The sequence below is a fragment of the Phymastichus coffea genome, unplaced genomic scaffold (assembly GCF_024137745.1).
Source record: "Phymastichus coffea isolate CEN01 unplaced genomic scaffold, Cenicafe_Pcof_1.1 PCOF00007, whole genome shotgun sequence".
NCBI lineage: Eukaryota > Metazoa > Arthropoda > Insecta > Hymenoptera > Eulophidae > Phymastichus > Phymastichus coffea.
The window spans coordinates 222,239-240,274 of NW_026706818.1; the positions used below are offsets into that span (position 1 = coordinate 222,239).

Below are 18,036 nucleotides of genomic sequence, written 5' to 3' on the forward strand. Positions count from 1 at the left end.
ATTGTCCTGCTTGTGTTAATTAATGGTATACAATGAATATTAAATTTTCTTAAACTATGGTTACATGAGTTAAAAAATCTTTTATGAAAAGGCAACGTTAAAACCATCGATTTAATATTCGTATTTTTTCTATCATCCTGAGCAGCAATACTATTACAAAATCTATGTTTACGAATGCGATCCAATATACATGTATTGACAAATTTTTCCGGGTAATCATTATTTTTTAAATTATATTTTTCTCGCAAAACATTTAAACAATCTGTCTCCAAATCATCCATAACTAAATCAGTAAACAACGGTGATATTGGAGTACCCATCGGTGTACCAAAAATCTGTTTGTAAACTATTCCATCAAACTGGAAAAAAGTATTATCAAACAAAAACTTTACCGTATCAACTATTTCAGTAAAAGGTATCACGGAAACAGAGTGAATCTTATTAAATCGCCTATCGAGACTCTCAATGACTAAATCACACGGAACGTTTGTAAACAAAGAGCTTACATCTAATGAAATTAGAATATAATCTGACAGAACTGTTATGTTCTGACGTTTTTTTATAAGTTGAAAACTATTGTCAATATGTGAAAGTGGACGTAAGTTACATTTTTTTATATGTAAAGCTAGCGATACATGCAAAGTATTGCTAGCAACTCTCTTCAAATTCTTTATTATAGTGTCTCTAATTATATAGCTATTTGTTATTCCTTTTTTCCACGAAGCAGTATCATCCACAATATTAATATTAATATTAATATTGTATTAATACTATTAATACACAATTACTACTATTAATACACAATAATATCGAAGTTTGAGAGGGAATTGAAACAAAAAATAGATCACACTAAGCAATTTCTTAGAGATAATGACAATATATTTTTTACAAGAGCTGATAAGGGTAATTTAACGGTTTGTTTGGAAGTTTGTGATTATAAATCAAAAATGATTGAATTATTAAATGACGTGAATACATATAAAATTGTAACTACTAAAAATGTTTTGAGATCGTTGCAGTTGAGGGTTTATAAAGTTCTTCGCGATTTTAATGAAAAGGGCTATATACATTTTAAGTATAATAAATATGCTCTCACGCAAACTAACACGGTACTTTCCAAAGCTTATGGCCTTCCTAAAATTCACAAATATGGATATCCACTTAGACCTATTATTTCAACTATTAATAGCCCGGTTCATTTTTTATCTACAGTTTTAGACAAAGAAATAAAAAAATGTAACTTACGTCCACTTTCACATATTGACAATAGTTTTCAACTTATAAAAAAACGTCAGAACATAACAGTTCCGTCAGATTATATTCTAATTTCATTAGATGTAAGCTCTTTGTTTACAAACGTTCCGTGTGATTTAGTCATTGAGAGTCTCGATAGGCGATTTAATAAGATTCACTCTGTTTCCGTGATACCTTTTACTGAAATAGTTGATACGGTAAAGTTTTTGTTTGATAATACTTTTTTCCAGTTTGATGGAATAGTTTACAAACAGATTTTTGGTACACCGATGGGTTCTCCAATATCACCGTTGTTTACTGATTTAGTTATGGATGATATGGAGACAGATTGTTTAAATGTTTTGCGAGAAAAATATAATTTAAAAAATAATGATTACCCGGAAAAATTTGTCAATACATGTATATTGGATCGCATTCGTAAACATAGATTTTGTAATAGTATTGCTGCTCAGGATGATAGAAAAAATACGAATATTAAATCGATGGTTTTAACGTTGCCTTTTCATAAAAGATTTTTTAACTTATGTAACCATAGTTTAAGAAAATTTAATATTCATTGTATACCATTAATTAATCACAAGCAGGACAATATTATAAAACTGGGTAAAGATGTTACAGATAAGTGGAATGAGACAAATATAGTATACAAATTTTGTTGTGATAGTTGCCCGTCTGTATATATTGGTCAAACTAAGAGAAGTTTAAAAAAACGCATAGATGAGCATAGTAAGACACCTTTAGATAAATCTCTTCCTGTGCCTATGCATTTGAAAAATTATCCTACACATTCGTTTGACTGGGACAACACAATAATTTTAGATAGAGAATCTAATTATTGTAAGAGATTAATTTCGGAAATGATATATATTAATTGGTCTGATAACACTATAAATAGACAAGAGGACACTGGTTTATTGAGTAAACAATATAAAGGTTTATTTGATGTTTTAGCTAACTGATCTCACATTTATTTACAATATATTTTTTATTATTTTGTTTTGATGTACAATGATGCTTAATGTACCGTTTTCATGCATAGGAGAGGGGATACATCTGATTGTGTCTACCGGTGGTTTGTTTTGGTATAAAAGGCAACAGACACTGTTTTGATTTGCATTATTTCATAGTCGTTGTCTGATTTGAATTTTGAGTATTTGAACGAATGTTAAGTTATAAGATGAGTTTAACTATTTATTTTTGACTTTATTGTGATATTTGATTTGATTGTGACTTGTGAATTGAGGTAAATGTTTTGTTAGCGTGATTTTTATTTGTTTGTGTTTATATCTGTAACTATTCTCTTTTTGTTTTTTAATAAAGATCTGATGATGTTGGATATTTACCAACGAAACACACGTGTGTAACCACCTGAGATGATTGTTTGATTATTATTTTTTTACAACGGGTTGGCTCTAAAATTGGATTAAAGAATTTTTTGCTGAACAAAATGGAGAGTGCTAATAATAACATAACTAAATTCATGCTAACTATACTGACTAACTCTGAAAATGTCTTTTCATCTATGACAATTTCTAATAATCTTTTATGAACGAATATAAAACACATACTATCATGTAATAGCTTGTTACGTGACGCTTCATTGTATTATTTTTTTTATTTTGTCAAATAATATTTCGGACCCGAGACTTCCGTTCGGACATAGTATAATCAGCAGTATTCGTGTGCGCGACTCGGTGGGAACGTGCGGCAGAGGCTGATTCACGCTGCGCCAGCATGCTGCGACGGCATGCTTCGGTCAGCGTGCTTAGCTAGGTAAGACGATCCGATACGAGAAGCGTAAACGTTTAAAGTATATGTGCGAGAGAGAGACGAAAAGCGAGGGACAAAAGATATATAACGAACCGGCGTAAACAACGAACTAATCCTTAGTCAGTCAGAAGTCAGCGCTCAACTAAGAAGCCTGCAAGAGTTTGAGAATATTACAGTAAAGTTATATCGAAATAGCGAGTATCGTTATTTCTAACGATTTTTCTTGCGTGAACAAAAGTCATACCAGGACTCACTTTATTTGCTATTGGAATACTATTGGAATATTATTGGATAAAGAAAATATATTGGACCAGTTTATTGAACGAGTTCGAAACCAGTGATTACCTATATCACAAATCAAACAATATTTTGGACCTAGACGACAGAGTGAGTACTTTTGGGCTCTATTTTCGATAAGCTGAAATCTCTTCCTTATTGTTTTTCTTTATTATCTCTCCCCCTCTGCGCTCTAATATTACTAAGCATAATCAAGGTTCCCCTTTCGGTGAATCCACGTGATTGCGTACCGGGACCAAGTGTGTAAACACCGCTGACCGCGCAAATTAAAATATTTATTTTAATAAATCGCGAACCACATAGTAGCGCGATATTATTATTAGAAGTGTTATCCGACGTATTAAAATATATATATAAACTTATCTAACATACCGGCGTAAGTTCATTTAAGTCAATCGGCGAAGCCCCCTCCCTTTTTCCAGCCTGATTACTGCCGCCTGGCTCTCGCAAGGACGAACTTCGGATATTATCGGTAAAGACGCGATCCATTCGGCGACACGGTCGGGGTACCGTACTGAAGGTCTAGTCCGCCCGAGTCGGGACCACTCGGAGCTAAAAACGGTCTAACACGTGCCCGTTTTGAAGAGACATCAAAACTGGCACGTAACATAGCTGATCACGTAACTCTCTTTCAGCCAATCAAATAACGAATAAACTGTCTTCACTTTGTCAGATCATCTTCCTAATAAGAGGATTCTACATTATATACCTATGAACTTACTAATGTTCTATCTAGAAATTTCGTAGTGATTATAACTTATTATAATATAATAAGTATATAATAAGTATATAATATAATAAATATAAACTTACATTTGTATAAATATATTTGTATCTATAAATTTTAAATTACACGTAATGAAATCTTCGAATTGGAAACATCACGATCACTATAAAAAGATTTTTCTTATTTTATGTAGGTATATATACAATTTACGGAAAATTTTGTTGGTGAAATTTCGATAAATTGAGAATTGGATTTAAATATTAGTAATGTATAAGCAGAAATATGTAAGATCCACGGGAAAATGAGAGCTTCCCTGAAAAAATTTTTGTTGCTCTAATCGGAAATAGTAGTACATTACGTTACAAGTGCGGAAAAGTAGATTCTTGTCTCGCATGGCGTTTACGCTCGAGCGAAGCGAGAGTGAAAAGACACACGAGACAAAGAACTCTTTCCTGAACATGTGTCATATATTATTTTTCGGTACGACGTGTGGAAAGCTTGTTTTTGAAAGCACGTTTTCGGCCGAGCGTACGGAAAGTACTTACATACACACACGCACGCACACACACACGCGCGCACGCACTTATACATATATGTAGATATATAGTGTCTTCATCTTGATATTCACAACATTCAAGATTTTAAACTGTAATGTTTTCAAGTATAACAATAGTCATTGGCTTATTGTATTTTTCTATAGATTAATTATGAGGCCGATTTTACCTCAAATCATGCAGGATACCGAGTAACCCGTAACCAAACAATATAAAAATACTGGGATATTGTTCTAGGCTTAAAATAAGAAATTCCATATTTTTTCTATTTTCCCAAAGATGCATAGTTACACCAATAATGCACTTGAAAGATGCTCTTTCGGAAAATAAACTAATAAAAAAATATCGTATTCGATTTCAATAAATTTGCGAATGCTTATTTCTCATTGGAATCGGATGAATATTATTTTATATGATAGAATAACACAAAGCCTTCAAATCTATGTATTAAAGCAATTGTATAAATATATTTTCGGAAAGATTATGCACTTTTTTCCAAAAAATGCATCTCATAAAAAGCTTGATGTATTTCAGAAAAACCCATTTTTTTGCGGTCAAAATTTTTATAGATATTCTCTGATACAATACCTTTAATCCTGTATAGGTCCGATTTTCGATTTCTGCTTTATTACAGATAAAAAATTTTGTTTTCAAATGCAAACATTTTTATTCTAACAATCATGCATTCACACTCACAATCACATAAATAACATGATACTCGGTGGGTATTGCCTTGTTCTGAAGTCAGCTGTTGTCATAGATCTTTACGTATGTAGTCACTGTGTTTATGTATACAAACAAATTCAACGATACTTATAAATAGTCTTCTCTTTTATTCAACAAGTAGCGACAGTACTTTCTGAATTTCTGCCTGACAATATGTAAGCTATGTTAACATACTCTACGTAAAGATTAAAATGCCCAACAATTTCAAAGTACATACTAAAGTCATGTATGACATTAATAAAGTGAATTTTCAAGAAATTCGTGACTATGCTGAATTTTTACGAAGGAAGTTCGAAAATCCAAATATAAAAGCTAGTGACAGTGTGTGTAGTAACTGCTATAAGCGTGTCGTTAATGCTTATGACGCAACGCATGTAGAAATAGAGGAAGAAACAATGACAGATGATAATATTTTAATGGAAGTAAATGATGAAAAAGATGATCTCCTACCAGAGTTCTCATTTTTCATAGATGAATTTAATGATAAAATAATCGCTAATTTAGAAAATCTAGTATCTCCTTTGTGTAAGAAAGGAAAAATAAAAAATACAAGTGTTGAAAAATATGTTATGAAAAAAAAGAAGAAGCTTGTCACATCGTTCTATGAAGCTGCAGTTTGTAAATTACAAAAGTTTTATGATGTACCTACTGAGGAGCCTATAAAATAGTTAGAAAATTATTTCCCTCAAGAATTAAGGAACAATTTCTCTAAAGCTTTCAGTAATTGCTCGTGTCTTTCAGAAATGATCAAACTCTTAACAATTTTCGCGTCTTTGTTATTAAACTTTCAAATTTTGACGCTTCCCCCTCAAGCTACTAATTATATGACTGATAAGACAAAAAAAATTGTCTCAAATGAAGGTAAAAATAACAAATTTTTATTATGTAATTACTATTAATGTACAATTTTTGTGCGTGTTAATTTTATAGCTATTATATTATCTCCAAATCCAGATATTTATAGTAAATTATAGCAGTATCCACTGCTATAATTATCCACTGGATATTGTCAAACGAACATTGACATGTAATATAACTTGAATGATGACTTCAATTATTTCAGTCAAAGCGCTAATAAATCAGATGGGATAACAGTAAGAGAAGACGGCACAAAAGTTTAGAAAGTCAAGCGTTCTTTAACTCGTAGTTTAAAGAAAGTGTATCAAACTTTGAAACAAGAGAATCTGGGTCTAAAAATTAGCAAATATAAGTTCTGTTCTATGCGTCCAAAGCATGTTCTGATCAAACTAATGAATAACGTATGCTTGTGTATTTATTGTGTCAACTTTGAGTTGCACTTAATTGCTTCGAAAATCTTTATTGGTAAAAGTAGTTTTAATCTTTGTAGTTTGAGTTTAGTAATATGTTCAATACCTCAAGAAACATGTTACTATCAAGAATGCGAGTTATGTCCAGTTGCCGACATTTGACGTTTTACATATTGATGAAAAATAGAATGATAATAATATAACGTTTACATTGTGGAATAAAGGAAATTTGGAAACTAGAATAGTATTCATTGCTATATCCAAGGAAGAAATTACTAAACATATAATCACAGTAATTTCACATTTACGAATCAAAGAAATACAATGCTTAACAGTTAAAGATGAAAAAGAAAGAGTAAAATTAGATTCCCAACATTTGCTAATGCATATATATTTTGCTAGGAATTGGTCACTGATTTAAAAAATCCAGTTCAAGGCAATCACTGGATAAATAAACAAATATACATCTTCTGTCTGCTATGTAGACAATGTCACAAAAAGTTTTGCGATAGTAAGCAATAACTTAAAGCACGATTATTCCAACGCTTTACTGCATAAAATTCTTAAAATTATTAGCAAAATGGAGGAAATTAATGATATTTTAATTAATTCTATTAGTATAGTATCTGACGGGCCTGCCAGTCATTTCAAAAACCGTTTTCAATTGCACGAATTCAAAAATTCATAATATATAAGGAATGGATATTTTCTGCGACTGGACATGGTAAAGATGCTTTTGATGGTGTAGATGATTTGGTGAAGCATTATGCTCAAGTGCATAATTTATATAATTCTGAAATTGAAGTCATTCAAAATGCGAAATACTTTGTTGAAAATCTTCAAAAGTACACTCCGTTGATAAAATTGATTTATATGGATGAGGTTGAAAACTTTCGTAATGAGAAAATGGCAGAACGAAATGTGTCACATGTGGAAGTCAGTGATATCTTAGGGTAAATCTACATCTTTCATAGCTCGCACTGCTGTTCATTATTGGGTAAAAATAAAATAAAATAAAAAGAAAAATATTCAAAGGAAACGTAAAGCAAAGAGAGTTTTGGTTAAAGCTAGAAAAATTTCTAAGAAACTTAAGAATGTCAAGAATATTAAAAGGAAAAAAAATGTTAAAAAATACAACACTGACAATAAAAAAAGGTGATATAATCAATAAAACTTGTACTTGTTTATTTATGTGCTTGTGAGTATGAATGCATGATTGCTAGAATAAAATTTTTTATAGTTGAAACAATTTTTTTTCTTTGTAACAAAGCAAAAACCGAAAATGAGACTTATACAAGCTATAGATATACCTATATCAGAGAATCTTGATAAAAATTATGAGTGCAAAAAAATGGGGTCTTTGAAATACATCAAGTTTTTTATAAGGTGCATTTTTTGGAAAAAAGTGCATAATTTTTCCGGAAATGCATTTATACATTTGCTTTTGTACATAAATTTGAAGGCTTTGATAAATGAGCATACGCAAAGCGATTAAAATTGAATACGATATTTGTTTTGTTAGTTCATTTTCTGAAAGTGTATCTTTCAAGTGCATTATTGATGCAACTATGCATCTTAGGGGAAATGAAAAATACGAGTCTTCTTATTTTGAGTTTAGAACAATATTCAAGTGTTTTGATGTTGTTTGGTTACCGGTCACCTGGTGTTCTGTATTATTTGAGGTGAAATCAGCCATGAGTTGAAATATAAAAATTGAAAATTTTTAAAAACTTGCCGTGATGAGATACCGGGAAATTGTCATCAAGAAATATATTTAAAATTCCTTCTAAAAGTTTCATTAAAATCCTAGGCCCTGACTTTTTATTTAATTTTTGAAATATGAATATATCTAGAAACTGACACTGATTAATAATGCAAATATAAGAATGCATAGATTATATTACGCGATTTACTGTGCCGTTATTCATGAACTACTACTGAACTTGCTTATTTTTCTGCTGTTAAACCTATTCGAATAACTTCGTATAATAATTGTTACTTACCGCTATTTGTAGTTGTACTAGATAACAAATTAGCTGGTGATTTTGATTCTTCGTTTGTAGCAGTTTCGTTAGGATCCGGAATAACTTGAAAAATATCTCCAATATCAGTATGAAAAATTTCATTCGTTTGTGTTCCAGATTTTCTTTGTATTTGATGTAGTTGTTCCATCTGAAGATGTCTCAATGATCTAACATGTTGTAGTAATGGCAGTCTATTTTTTGTACTGAAGCCACAAAGGGCACAATGATATAATTTTACGGCTGATGGAATATTAGCGCTAGCTTCAAGTAAGTGACGAAGTAATAAAGCTGCAGCTTCGTGTCTTGGAGATGCAGCGTGTAAAGCTAATTTATGAACGCTATTTGTATAGTAATCGCAAACATGGCAACGTATTTGCGCTGAACTTGTTGGAGAACCTAGATATTTAAGCTTCCATTCATTTTGAGTTCCACCTTCTTTAACGTGGTTAACATGCTGTAGTCTTTGTAAATGTTTATCGGTTTTACAATGGAGTTGGAAATTAGCTTTTAAATTAGTCTTGTAAGAACAAAGTTTACATGTAAAATGGCCTGCAATATTGGTAAGTATTTCACTTTCTCGATTTTTAGTTCTGTCAGATGCAAGATGTAAACCAAGTTCTTCAATGGAATCTGTAGAAAAATTATTACAAATACAACAGTGATATAAATTTGAAGGATTTGGATCTGATGGCTCAGGTGGAGGTTCCATGGTTTCCGGAGATAGCCCAACATCAGATCCTATATTAATTAAAGTGTTCGCATTTCCGATTCCTCCAATTATGTCTGACGGTATATGTGGAGGTAATTGACCTCCTGTTATCATTTGTATTAAAATAGCCTGATTATAAGCCATATCAGCTAAAGCAGCCTCAGCGTGCTGCGGCTTATCTAGATTACCTAAATGAAGTAATTGTTCAAACTGCTGTTGATGATGTTGACTTTGATTTTGTTGTACTTGCTGATGATGTGACTGAAGAGCAGATAATGTTTGGATATGTTTAATGTTTTGTTGCAAAACAAGCATGTGGTGTGTGTGTTTTTCACTTGTCATGTGAATGCGTAGGTTTCTTGCTACATTTGTTTCATAGTTACATGCATCACAACGAAAAGTTGGTTTTGGTTTAATTTGATTCGTCGATTGAGTGGGCAACAATGGGCTCTGATTTTGTTGATTAAGAGGACTTCGAGTTGTTAATGAGGGTTCTTGTGATGATGTTGGATTATTTACAGAAACGTTATTACCACTTTGTAATTCTTGCATATTATTCAAGTGTTTATCAGATTGCATATGGATACTGAGATTTCCTTTGGTAGTTGTTGAGTAATTGCAAACTTCGCATCTGTAGGGTTTATAACCGCAAGTATATGTTTCACCTCTTGCAAGTCGGGGATGAGGTTGCCCAGCTATACAGTAAATACATGAAGTCTCACTATCTGGATGTTTTTCTTTCATATGTATCTCCAAAGTTTCTTGATATTTGTAATGCCAGTTACATTTAGGACATTTTAGAGTTTTGCAGGAATTTCGACTATGTATTCCTGTTAAAGATCCTCCAACTGCTGTCAATCGACTACTCGCTAAGATTAATTCACATTTAGGACAATCAACGCCACTTGGTCTACCATGAATATGTTCAGGGCACACGCCAATAGTAGTACCACTAATAAAATTTGGTGGTTGCTGAGATGTACTCGTAAAAGATGATTGTGAGGTTTTGTGCGTTGCAGGTGAAGGAGATGTGGAAAAATTATTTGTTGAACTTTCAGTAACTTTTGACCATGGCGAGGAACTTACTTGAGTATTAATCCATTGACCGTGTTGTTGCTGATTGTTATTTATTATATTTTGACTTGCCAATGATGTTGTTATTGGAGTACCAGATATTAGCCTCTGTTGCAAAGTCTGTGAATTATTAAATAAACTCTTTATACTTGGATCTTTACCGCTTTTGTTTAATTTATTTTGGCAATTTATTTCGTTGCTGTTATTTGAACGTTGTAGTGAATAATGTTCCAACGAATCTTGAGAGCACGTAGAAGTTGAAACTGGTTCAAGAAAACTCACAATAGGTTGCTTATGTTTTCCTACAACTTGTATTATTGCAGAAGCAGTTGAATGTGATAGTATTTGTCTCTCCTCATCTATCAATGTAAGTTGATGTTCACCCTGAGCATGTGCTATGAAACTTTTAGCATAACCAAAACTTAGTTTACATATAAAACACATCAAAATAGGTTTTACTGGTACAGAAGTAGGTCGCAATGTTGGTGCTAATACAGAAGCTGGTGACTGTCTTGTTCCGTCAGAGCTTCTATAACTAATTACTCGATAACTGTGCATTACAGGTAGCTCAGAATTAGACGAAGCTGTAGATGATCGTTGAAGTTGGTGTTGTTGATAAACTTGATGAGCGTACAATCTCGATACATAATAAGCATTGGCAATTTGAGGAAAAACTAAAGAGTGTGGAATTGATATACCTCTTCCATCAACAATACAGCCATCAGGTAGCGAATCATCGTCACTAAGTTCGCTTTCTCCTTCAATTATATATGCTGAACCATCAGGGTTGTACACAATTCTACCATCGAATTTCTCGACATCACCACCAGCTACGGGACTTTTGTTTACACTGCTAGATTGTTGATGCATTGTAGTAATCGTAGAATCATTGACATAAGTTGTGGTATCAGCTGCAGAAATAGGTGTTAAAACTGATTCACGTGCACTTGGTTCTGTTCCAGAAGGTGGACTAGCAGTCAATGGATAAGAAGTTTGATGTAGTGCAGCCCCAGCAGCCGGCGGGGACCCGCCCCCTCGGCTACCCTCTTCCTCCGGGCTCATCTTCTCTTACTTCGTGCTCGTGCAATTTTGATAGTAAATATTATTATTCCACACTCAAATGATTCCAACGTCTCTAAAAAGCTCGAGTTTTGCCATCAAAAAGTTAGAAAGCCTGAAATTGTTAAATCTAATTATTACATTCCGTGACTAAATTTATAACTCTAAGATCTATGTTCAATTTTTACCATCAGAGTAGTATTTTGTCTGCGAAACATTCTGAATATGACAAAATTTCCCATTTTTGGATGCATCCCAAAAAATAAAACTGCTTAGGTAACATAGCTGTTAATAAACGCTTGATAGCTGAAAATATATTATCAATTAATAAGAGTCACTTGAAATATAAAGTAACAAGTATTATATTTTAACTATAAAATGATTATTTTCACCAATGACAATAAGATGACTAAAACTATACATACGCACTGCATACTAAGCTCAGAATTAATGTGATACGAGTTAATTTTTTGTTAATTAGTCTATAAATTTTTACTATAATATAGGCCATTACAGGTTACTTCAATAACTCTGGAGACACTGATTAATCAAATTTTGTCAAACTTTGTACATTTCTTTTACATATGGAAAGAGAAATTTTTCAAAATGTTTATATAAAAATATTAATTAGGACAAAACTTACTAACTTTTGAAAAAAAATAGGAATTTTTTAATACCAAAATTCATAGCAGGGTTAAGCTTTTTAATAAATATTCGTAGAACTTTTATAGTATTTATAGATCAATAAAACATAATTTTTTTCAAAACGTTATTGAATATTTTTTAAACAATTGCAAATATTTCAAAACATGATTTCTATTTTAAAAAATTCTTGCACGAAGGTATCATTGAGGACTTTTCCTTTGAAAATCAATAATAAAAGTTAAATGCCCGCTATTAGGCGAACGGAGCAGTGCGTTAAAGTAGATATTGTACTCCACGTTAGTGAGCGGCTCGTTGTAGGAGGCCGCTATTGGAGTCAGCAAATATATTTATGTAATAGGCTTATAAGACAAATCACCTTTGCTCTCTATACAGGTATAGACAGACTGTTGCTAACGTACGGAGAACGACTTTCCAACTGACTACGTATTAGTTATTTATGCGTCAGCAGCTTAACGAGCGCTATTACAGAAAAGAAGGGACGCATAGAACTCATTGAATGTCTTGGCTCTTATATTCCACGATGCAAACATTTCCTGCTCTGGTGCAAAGGAGCTTATTTCACTGCTGATGCTTGAAAATTTTTCTCTTCTAGCATAGCCGTATGAGGATTTTTATATACAAAGAACAATTGGTCGTTAAATATATCGTATACGACGAAATTATTCACAGATAGTAATATATGAAGTATAGTAAATACATTTTTGTTTTTTAATTGCTATATTTAAAATATTATTTTCTTTACTTCCACTTTCACTTTCATCACTACTTATCTCATAATTACGATTATCCATCAAATTCATTTTTTAGAAATTTATAAATCTATGCAGTGCAAAATACGGCAACGTATAAAGAACACTGACAGATATTATTATACTGGTATAGACCTGCGCTGTCGTCAAAAATTTATATTTTACACGTTAAAGCAAAACTACTATTCGTTTAGCTAATTTACGCTTTATACGGTGAGTGAACAAACTAATGGAGATTGTGTTACTTTCCAATGTAATGAATTCCTTCTGCTTCCTCGACTGTATTGACGCTGTCACACTAACAGGAGCTGCTTGCGCGTACGGGAGCCATTTACCAATTGAATATCCTCTACTTGTAAAAACCCGAATACGGTAGCCTAAAGTGAAAAATGTATCATTTTCCAGAAAATATTCCATGGTCCAACAATACTTTCTATCTGCATTCTTATTTCTTTAGTTCTGAACTTTTGAAGAGTTTGCAATGTAATTCGCATCACTCGTATTAGCTTTTACTTTTAACACTAAAATAACGATGAAAGCTCCAATTACTATAAGATTTGTGAATATCTACCACTATATATTAAAATGATAAAGTCAAGGCAATTGAGTAATGATTTGGAAAACAGAAAAACAAAAGTGGTAGATATGAGGTATATAAAAATAATTTTACATGCATAAATTTTGCCAAGAAAAATTTGCAAAACTTGCAAAAATGATTTTTTAAACGTTTAGTTATTATTTCACGAAAACTGATCAGTTGTGTACATCTCATCAGAGAAAGTATCACCAGTACAAAATGACAGGAACTTAGTGAATTTAAAAAATTTATCGATAATTACGTAGCTCATGGTTCGAAAGTTGCGACTAATCGTATGGACCAGGACTATTTGATACTTGATGAGGATTAGCAAGAAGATCACATTAAAACTGATATCAATTAATAATAAAGCTATTCACAAACAGAATTAATGGAAATCGCTGAAGCACATTCACATAATTTTTTCAAATTGACGAAAGACGATGAAGAGTTCTAATTTGAAAGTATGGACAAACAAAAACTTGTAATGGATTCGTTACGTGCAATATACTCGTAGCTAAAGTTGTCTTATCTAACTTTAACAGTTCATAAAAAACCACTTGTGATTGAGAAAAAAAATAATGCTCTGATGACTCATTAGGAAATATCATTTATAAAAAACGCTCAAAGCAAAAAGTTTGAAGCTTAAGGTATGTTCAATTCAAATTTAATTGATAAAGTAAGAGAAAATATTATAAAAGACAGAGGACAAAGCTGAAAAAATATATATTACTGTTTTTCTTCTTTCGATGACTATTAATGAAATTCAATCTGAAATTGTCTATACTTTCTATACAGTTTTAGCTGCAAGAAAAGCACGTGAGAAAAAAGGCATTTTATCATATCTTACGCCACGTAGTAGAAAGCGCATAATTATTCCCGAAATGTGTAACAGGGTTAATTATTTTCTTTGATCGGGCTAGTATGTTTAGACTACATGAGACGCGTGCTGTCTTTTATGTAATATGTGAGATTCTGCGTCCACGCACACGGATTAACGCACTATGCACGATTGCCCGGGAAATTGTGATTAACGTCACGGCGCGAGTTTCACTCTCATACCCTTATCTTCATAATAATCACGGGGCGGTCATCCTCGTAAGGGTCCACCGTTTGCTACTGCTTCGTACGAAGGAAGGTGTGTCTTGGCTCGCTCATTAGAACACCGCGATATAGCGAAAGCGCGACGTTGAAAAACGTTTCATCGTGCGCCGGATGCGATTAGGGACAGGTTAACCAGTGAAATTACGTGGAGGGTCAATGTTGTAGTAGTTGCTTTAAGACTGATTTACTACGCTTTCTAATCACTGTGGTTACAATAAACGATGTTGGCCTGCGATCGAAAAGTATTATCCGCTTACCACGTGACGGATACGGGCGCCGCCATTTTCGGCCTTTCTTGCCGCGCATATTGACCGACGATCTCTCATGAGATCGTCCACATGCTACCATGGCTCTGCAGTATAAAAAAAAGGGTAAACGATTTGCGTAAGTACTGAACGTAAAAGCTGGCTAGCCTACCTGTATCGTGTAGCAGATTCCTGCGCGTAGTCTCATCTACAATATACTCCTCTGTGTCAAATGATCTCTATGAGATGGAACATAAATAAGTTCTGCGGCACTTAGGTACACCTGTCGCCCTTTATGCCGTAGCGCCTAGGATTCTTTTCTTTTCCTTTCGTTTTTCTTTCTTACGACTTGAGGATTAATAAACCGTTGGCATGCGCGTAATGTCGAGTTGCTTCAGGCTAGTTCGAAAGTAAATGATGAATCGAATGAATCCATCGGACACTCTCCCCTTCGTCATGTACATTCTCGTTACAAATGATTAGAAAAATTGAATTATTTTATCATGCAGATGATATAAGTAGAATTTATCCTGCACAATCGTCGGAAAATATAAAAAATATGAGAAAGTACAAAATCGTTTATTACTTCACTATTTAACCCTTACAGTCAGGTAGTTCAATTTGCTTTATTATGAAAATCCCGACATACGTTTCCAATGTTTTTTTCGACTCTGAATTCAAATCTGGCATTAAAATTAAAAGAAAAAATAAAATCAACCCCTAAAATGCGCTGAGGACTACCCTTCCAATCACAAAATTTAAAGTTTTTTTGTTGTGGAAATATAGATAAATTAATTTTAAATGTAAAAATTCTAAATATAATAAATGTAAAAAAAATTATACATCAACAAACAAAGAAAATTATGAAAAAAGGTGTAGTTTTTATATTATTAAAGGGGTTAACTTTGGATTTATTTAATTTTTTGTATCAGATGCAGATTCAGCGTCAAAAAGTACAAAGGGTCCTAATATTTGCACTTCCAAAATAAAAATTAGAATGCATGACTGAAAGAATTACAATTAAATGTTTGTTAATTTGAAAGTGCCAATATAATATGTTTATAACAGTTATAATTAATTATAAGTTAACAAATTAGTGTTATTGATTCAAAAAAAAGAATATCATATGTTTCAAAAATGCAAAAGACTTCAGAATTTTTAAAGAAAAAAAAGAAGTATCACTAAAAAAAAAAAGAAATCAGATAGCCACTATAGTGGCTTCTATGACTGAAGGAGTTGAACAAGACTATTACAGTTTTTAAATTACAACATTCCGACATAAAAAATCGTTTCACTCCATTTTGTCATCTCCGACCAAAAGAGTATTTATTAGTGACTGATCTCAAAGGATTACACAATATTTGTGCGTATATTCATCACTAAAATGTAAAATTAACCCTTTAACGTGCAAATAGCCAAAATTTTAACGTCAACTTCAAGCTCGTGCCTTTTAATTATAACTCGTGTGGACAAAATATTGGGTGTATAAAAGTCTTATCTTTCGAATGGCATCGTCAGATTTATCAATAAATGAGCACAAATTGTTTATTTTTAAAACTAAACAAAAAAATGGAGATTTTCGATTTTTTTTAAAGAATTTTGCCCCCATTAGGATACGGGACTCGAAAGTTGTACTTCAAAAATATACTTTGACAAACTTTGATTTTTATTGTTAACCAATCCAAAATGGCGCCCGAATGCCTAAAATTATTGCAAAACCACAGTAATATGCACTTTTGAAGTATAATCAAAGTTGTGACGAGAGCAGGCCGCGTGCCGGTCTCTCGTCCGCGTTTCTCCCTCCCCCACTCGGTTAGGCGTGGTGGCCAACGTTGGGCGCATTTAAGTATGCGTCTAACACTTGGCCTTTTGTTTCAGCGCCAAGGACGAGCCAGCGCAGTTGAGCGCAAGAAAAGTTGAAGAGCGCGGAGAGAGAGAGAGAGAGAGTATTAGGGCTATGTCGGGATTGGCAGGCGCGCAACGCGTGACCGATAAGCGACGCGTCGCGTGCCGCCTAACTAATAGGTCAAGGTAGGGAGAGGAGCGAGCGCCGCTGAGCGACTGCAAGATGCGCGCAAGAATTAGTGCGTGAGGAGAGTCGTAGCCGAGCCCTACTAGAGTGAGGGAGTCTAAGCCTAGTCCTACGAGAGTGCGGAAGTCCGAGCCCAGCAGAGAGAGCAGTTTGGGATAGCCGGGAGGAAGGAAGATCAACCCTTCCGGCAACGGCTTTGCCAGCAACTGCAGCCAGCCCACCTGCCAAGAGAGTCAACGTCGCCTACGGATACCTGGTCAGTGACAGCGGTTAGCGACGATCTGACCAGCGAAGACACCCGGTACTTCCTGCGGCAGCACATCGCTCAGGATTCCTGACGTTGCGAGGAACAGGAGAACAAAGGTCAAGCCTTCCTTTTCTTCTTTCCCTCTACACTCTCTCTCTCTGTTGATGCGACGACCGGTGCGCGTGGAAAGAGATAGCCTGGCACTCACGTGCCGGCTATCTGAAGATTCGCGCTAGGTTTAATTCATAGTGACGTAAGTTGCGACCGGTGAATTGTCCAGGCGCCCACGTGCCGGGCAATTTGCCCGGTATTAGTTCGCGTAGTTTTAAGTAAGTTTGTAATAGGTTAAGTATGCGATTTGGTATTAGGATAAAATGCGAAATGTTCATTTGTGATTATCTTAAGTAGTTTATTGTTTGATTTGTAGTTTGTTGGTCGGTAATTTAGATTATGTTATGCGCGCGTATGTTCTGTGTGAATAATTATTAATAATAATAGGTTGTAAGTGAGATTTGATTCTTGTCTGTGTATAATTTATTTATCAACCTCCCCTCGTTCTTCTCTCTCAATTGTCATGAGCGAAAGTGCCTCACTTACCCCGCAAAAGAATTGGTAACAAAGGAATGAGTTTTGTTACAAAGCTTTAGCGGAAAAATGACTTCTGAGTCTTATAACAATAAATTTCATGCATATTAGCAAAATTAGCTCAGAAAATTGATTTTCAAGATGGCGGCCGTGATGAGTTAGCTAAATAACGTACTCACACAGTTTTATGGACACTGTATAGTCTTCAATCCTCATTATTCAACAGTTTTATAAACTCTCAACTCCATTAAATCAAAATTCATTAATATCTTATCAAATTTTAAAATGGCGGATACAAGATGGCGGACTGCAAACTCAAAAATAACAATTTAGAAAAAATAAAAAATACAGTCGCATTTTACGTGAAAT

General features: G+C 33.5%; 1 protein-coding gene across 1 annotated transcript in view; it reads right to left on the reverse strand.

Annotated features, from left to right (window-relative positions):
* Positions 1 to 18,036, reverse strand: part of LOC131669114 (zinc finger homeobox protein 4) — a gene marked incomplete at its 3' end in the record, with an annotated part of 333,820 nt that overhangs the window by 192,147 nt on the left and 123,637 nt on the right. The window contains exons 2-3 of the mRNA XM_058943756.1: positions 11,651 to 11,768; positions 8,600 to 11,577 (exon numbers count right to left, since the gene is read on the reverse strand). Coding sequence (XP_058799739.1) covers positions 8,600 to 11,465 — 2,866 coding nt within the window. The remainder of the gene's footprint in view (positions 1 to 8,599; positions 11,578 to 11,650; positions 11,769 to 18,036) is intronic.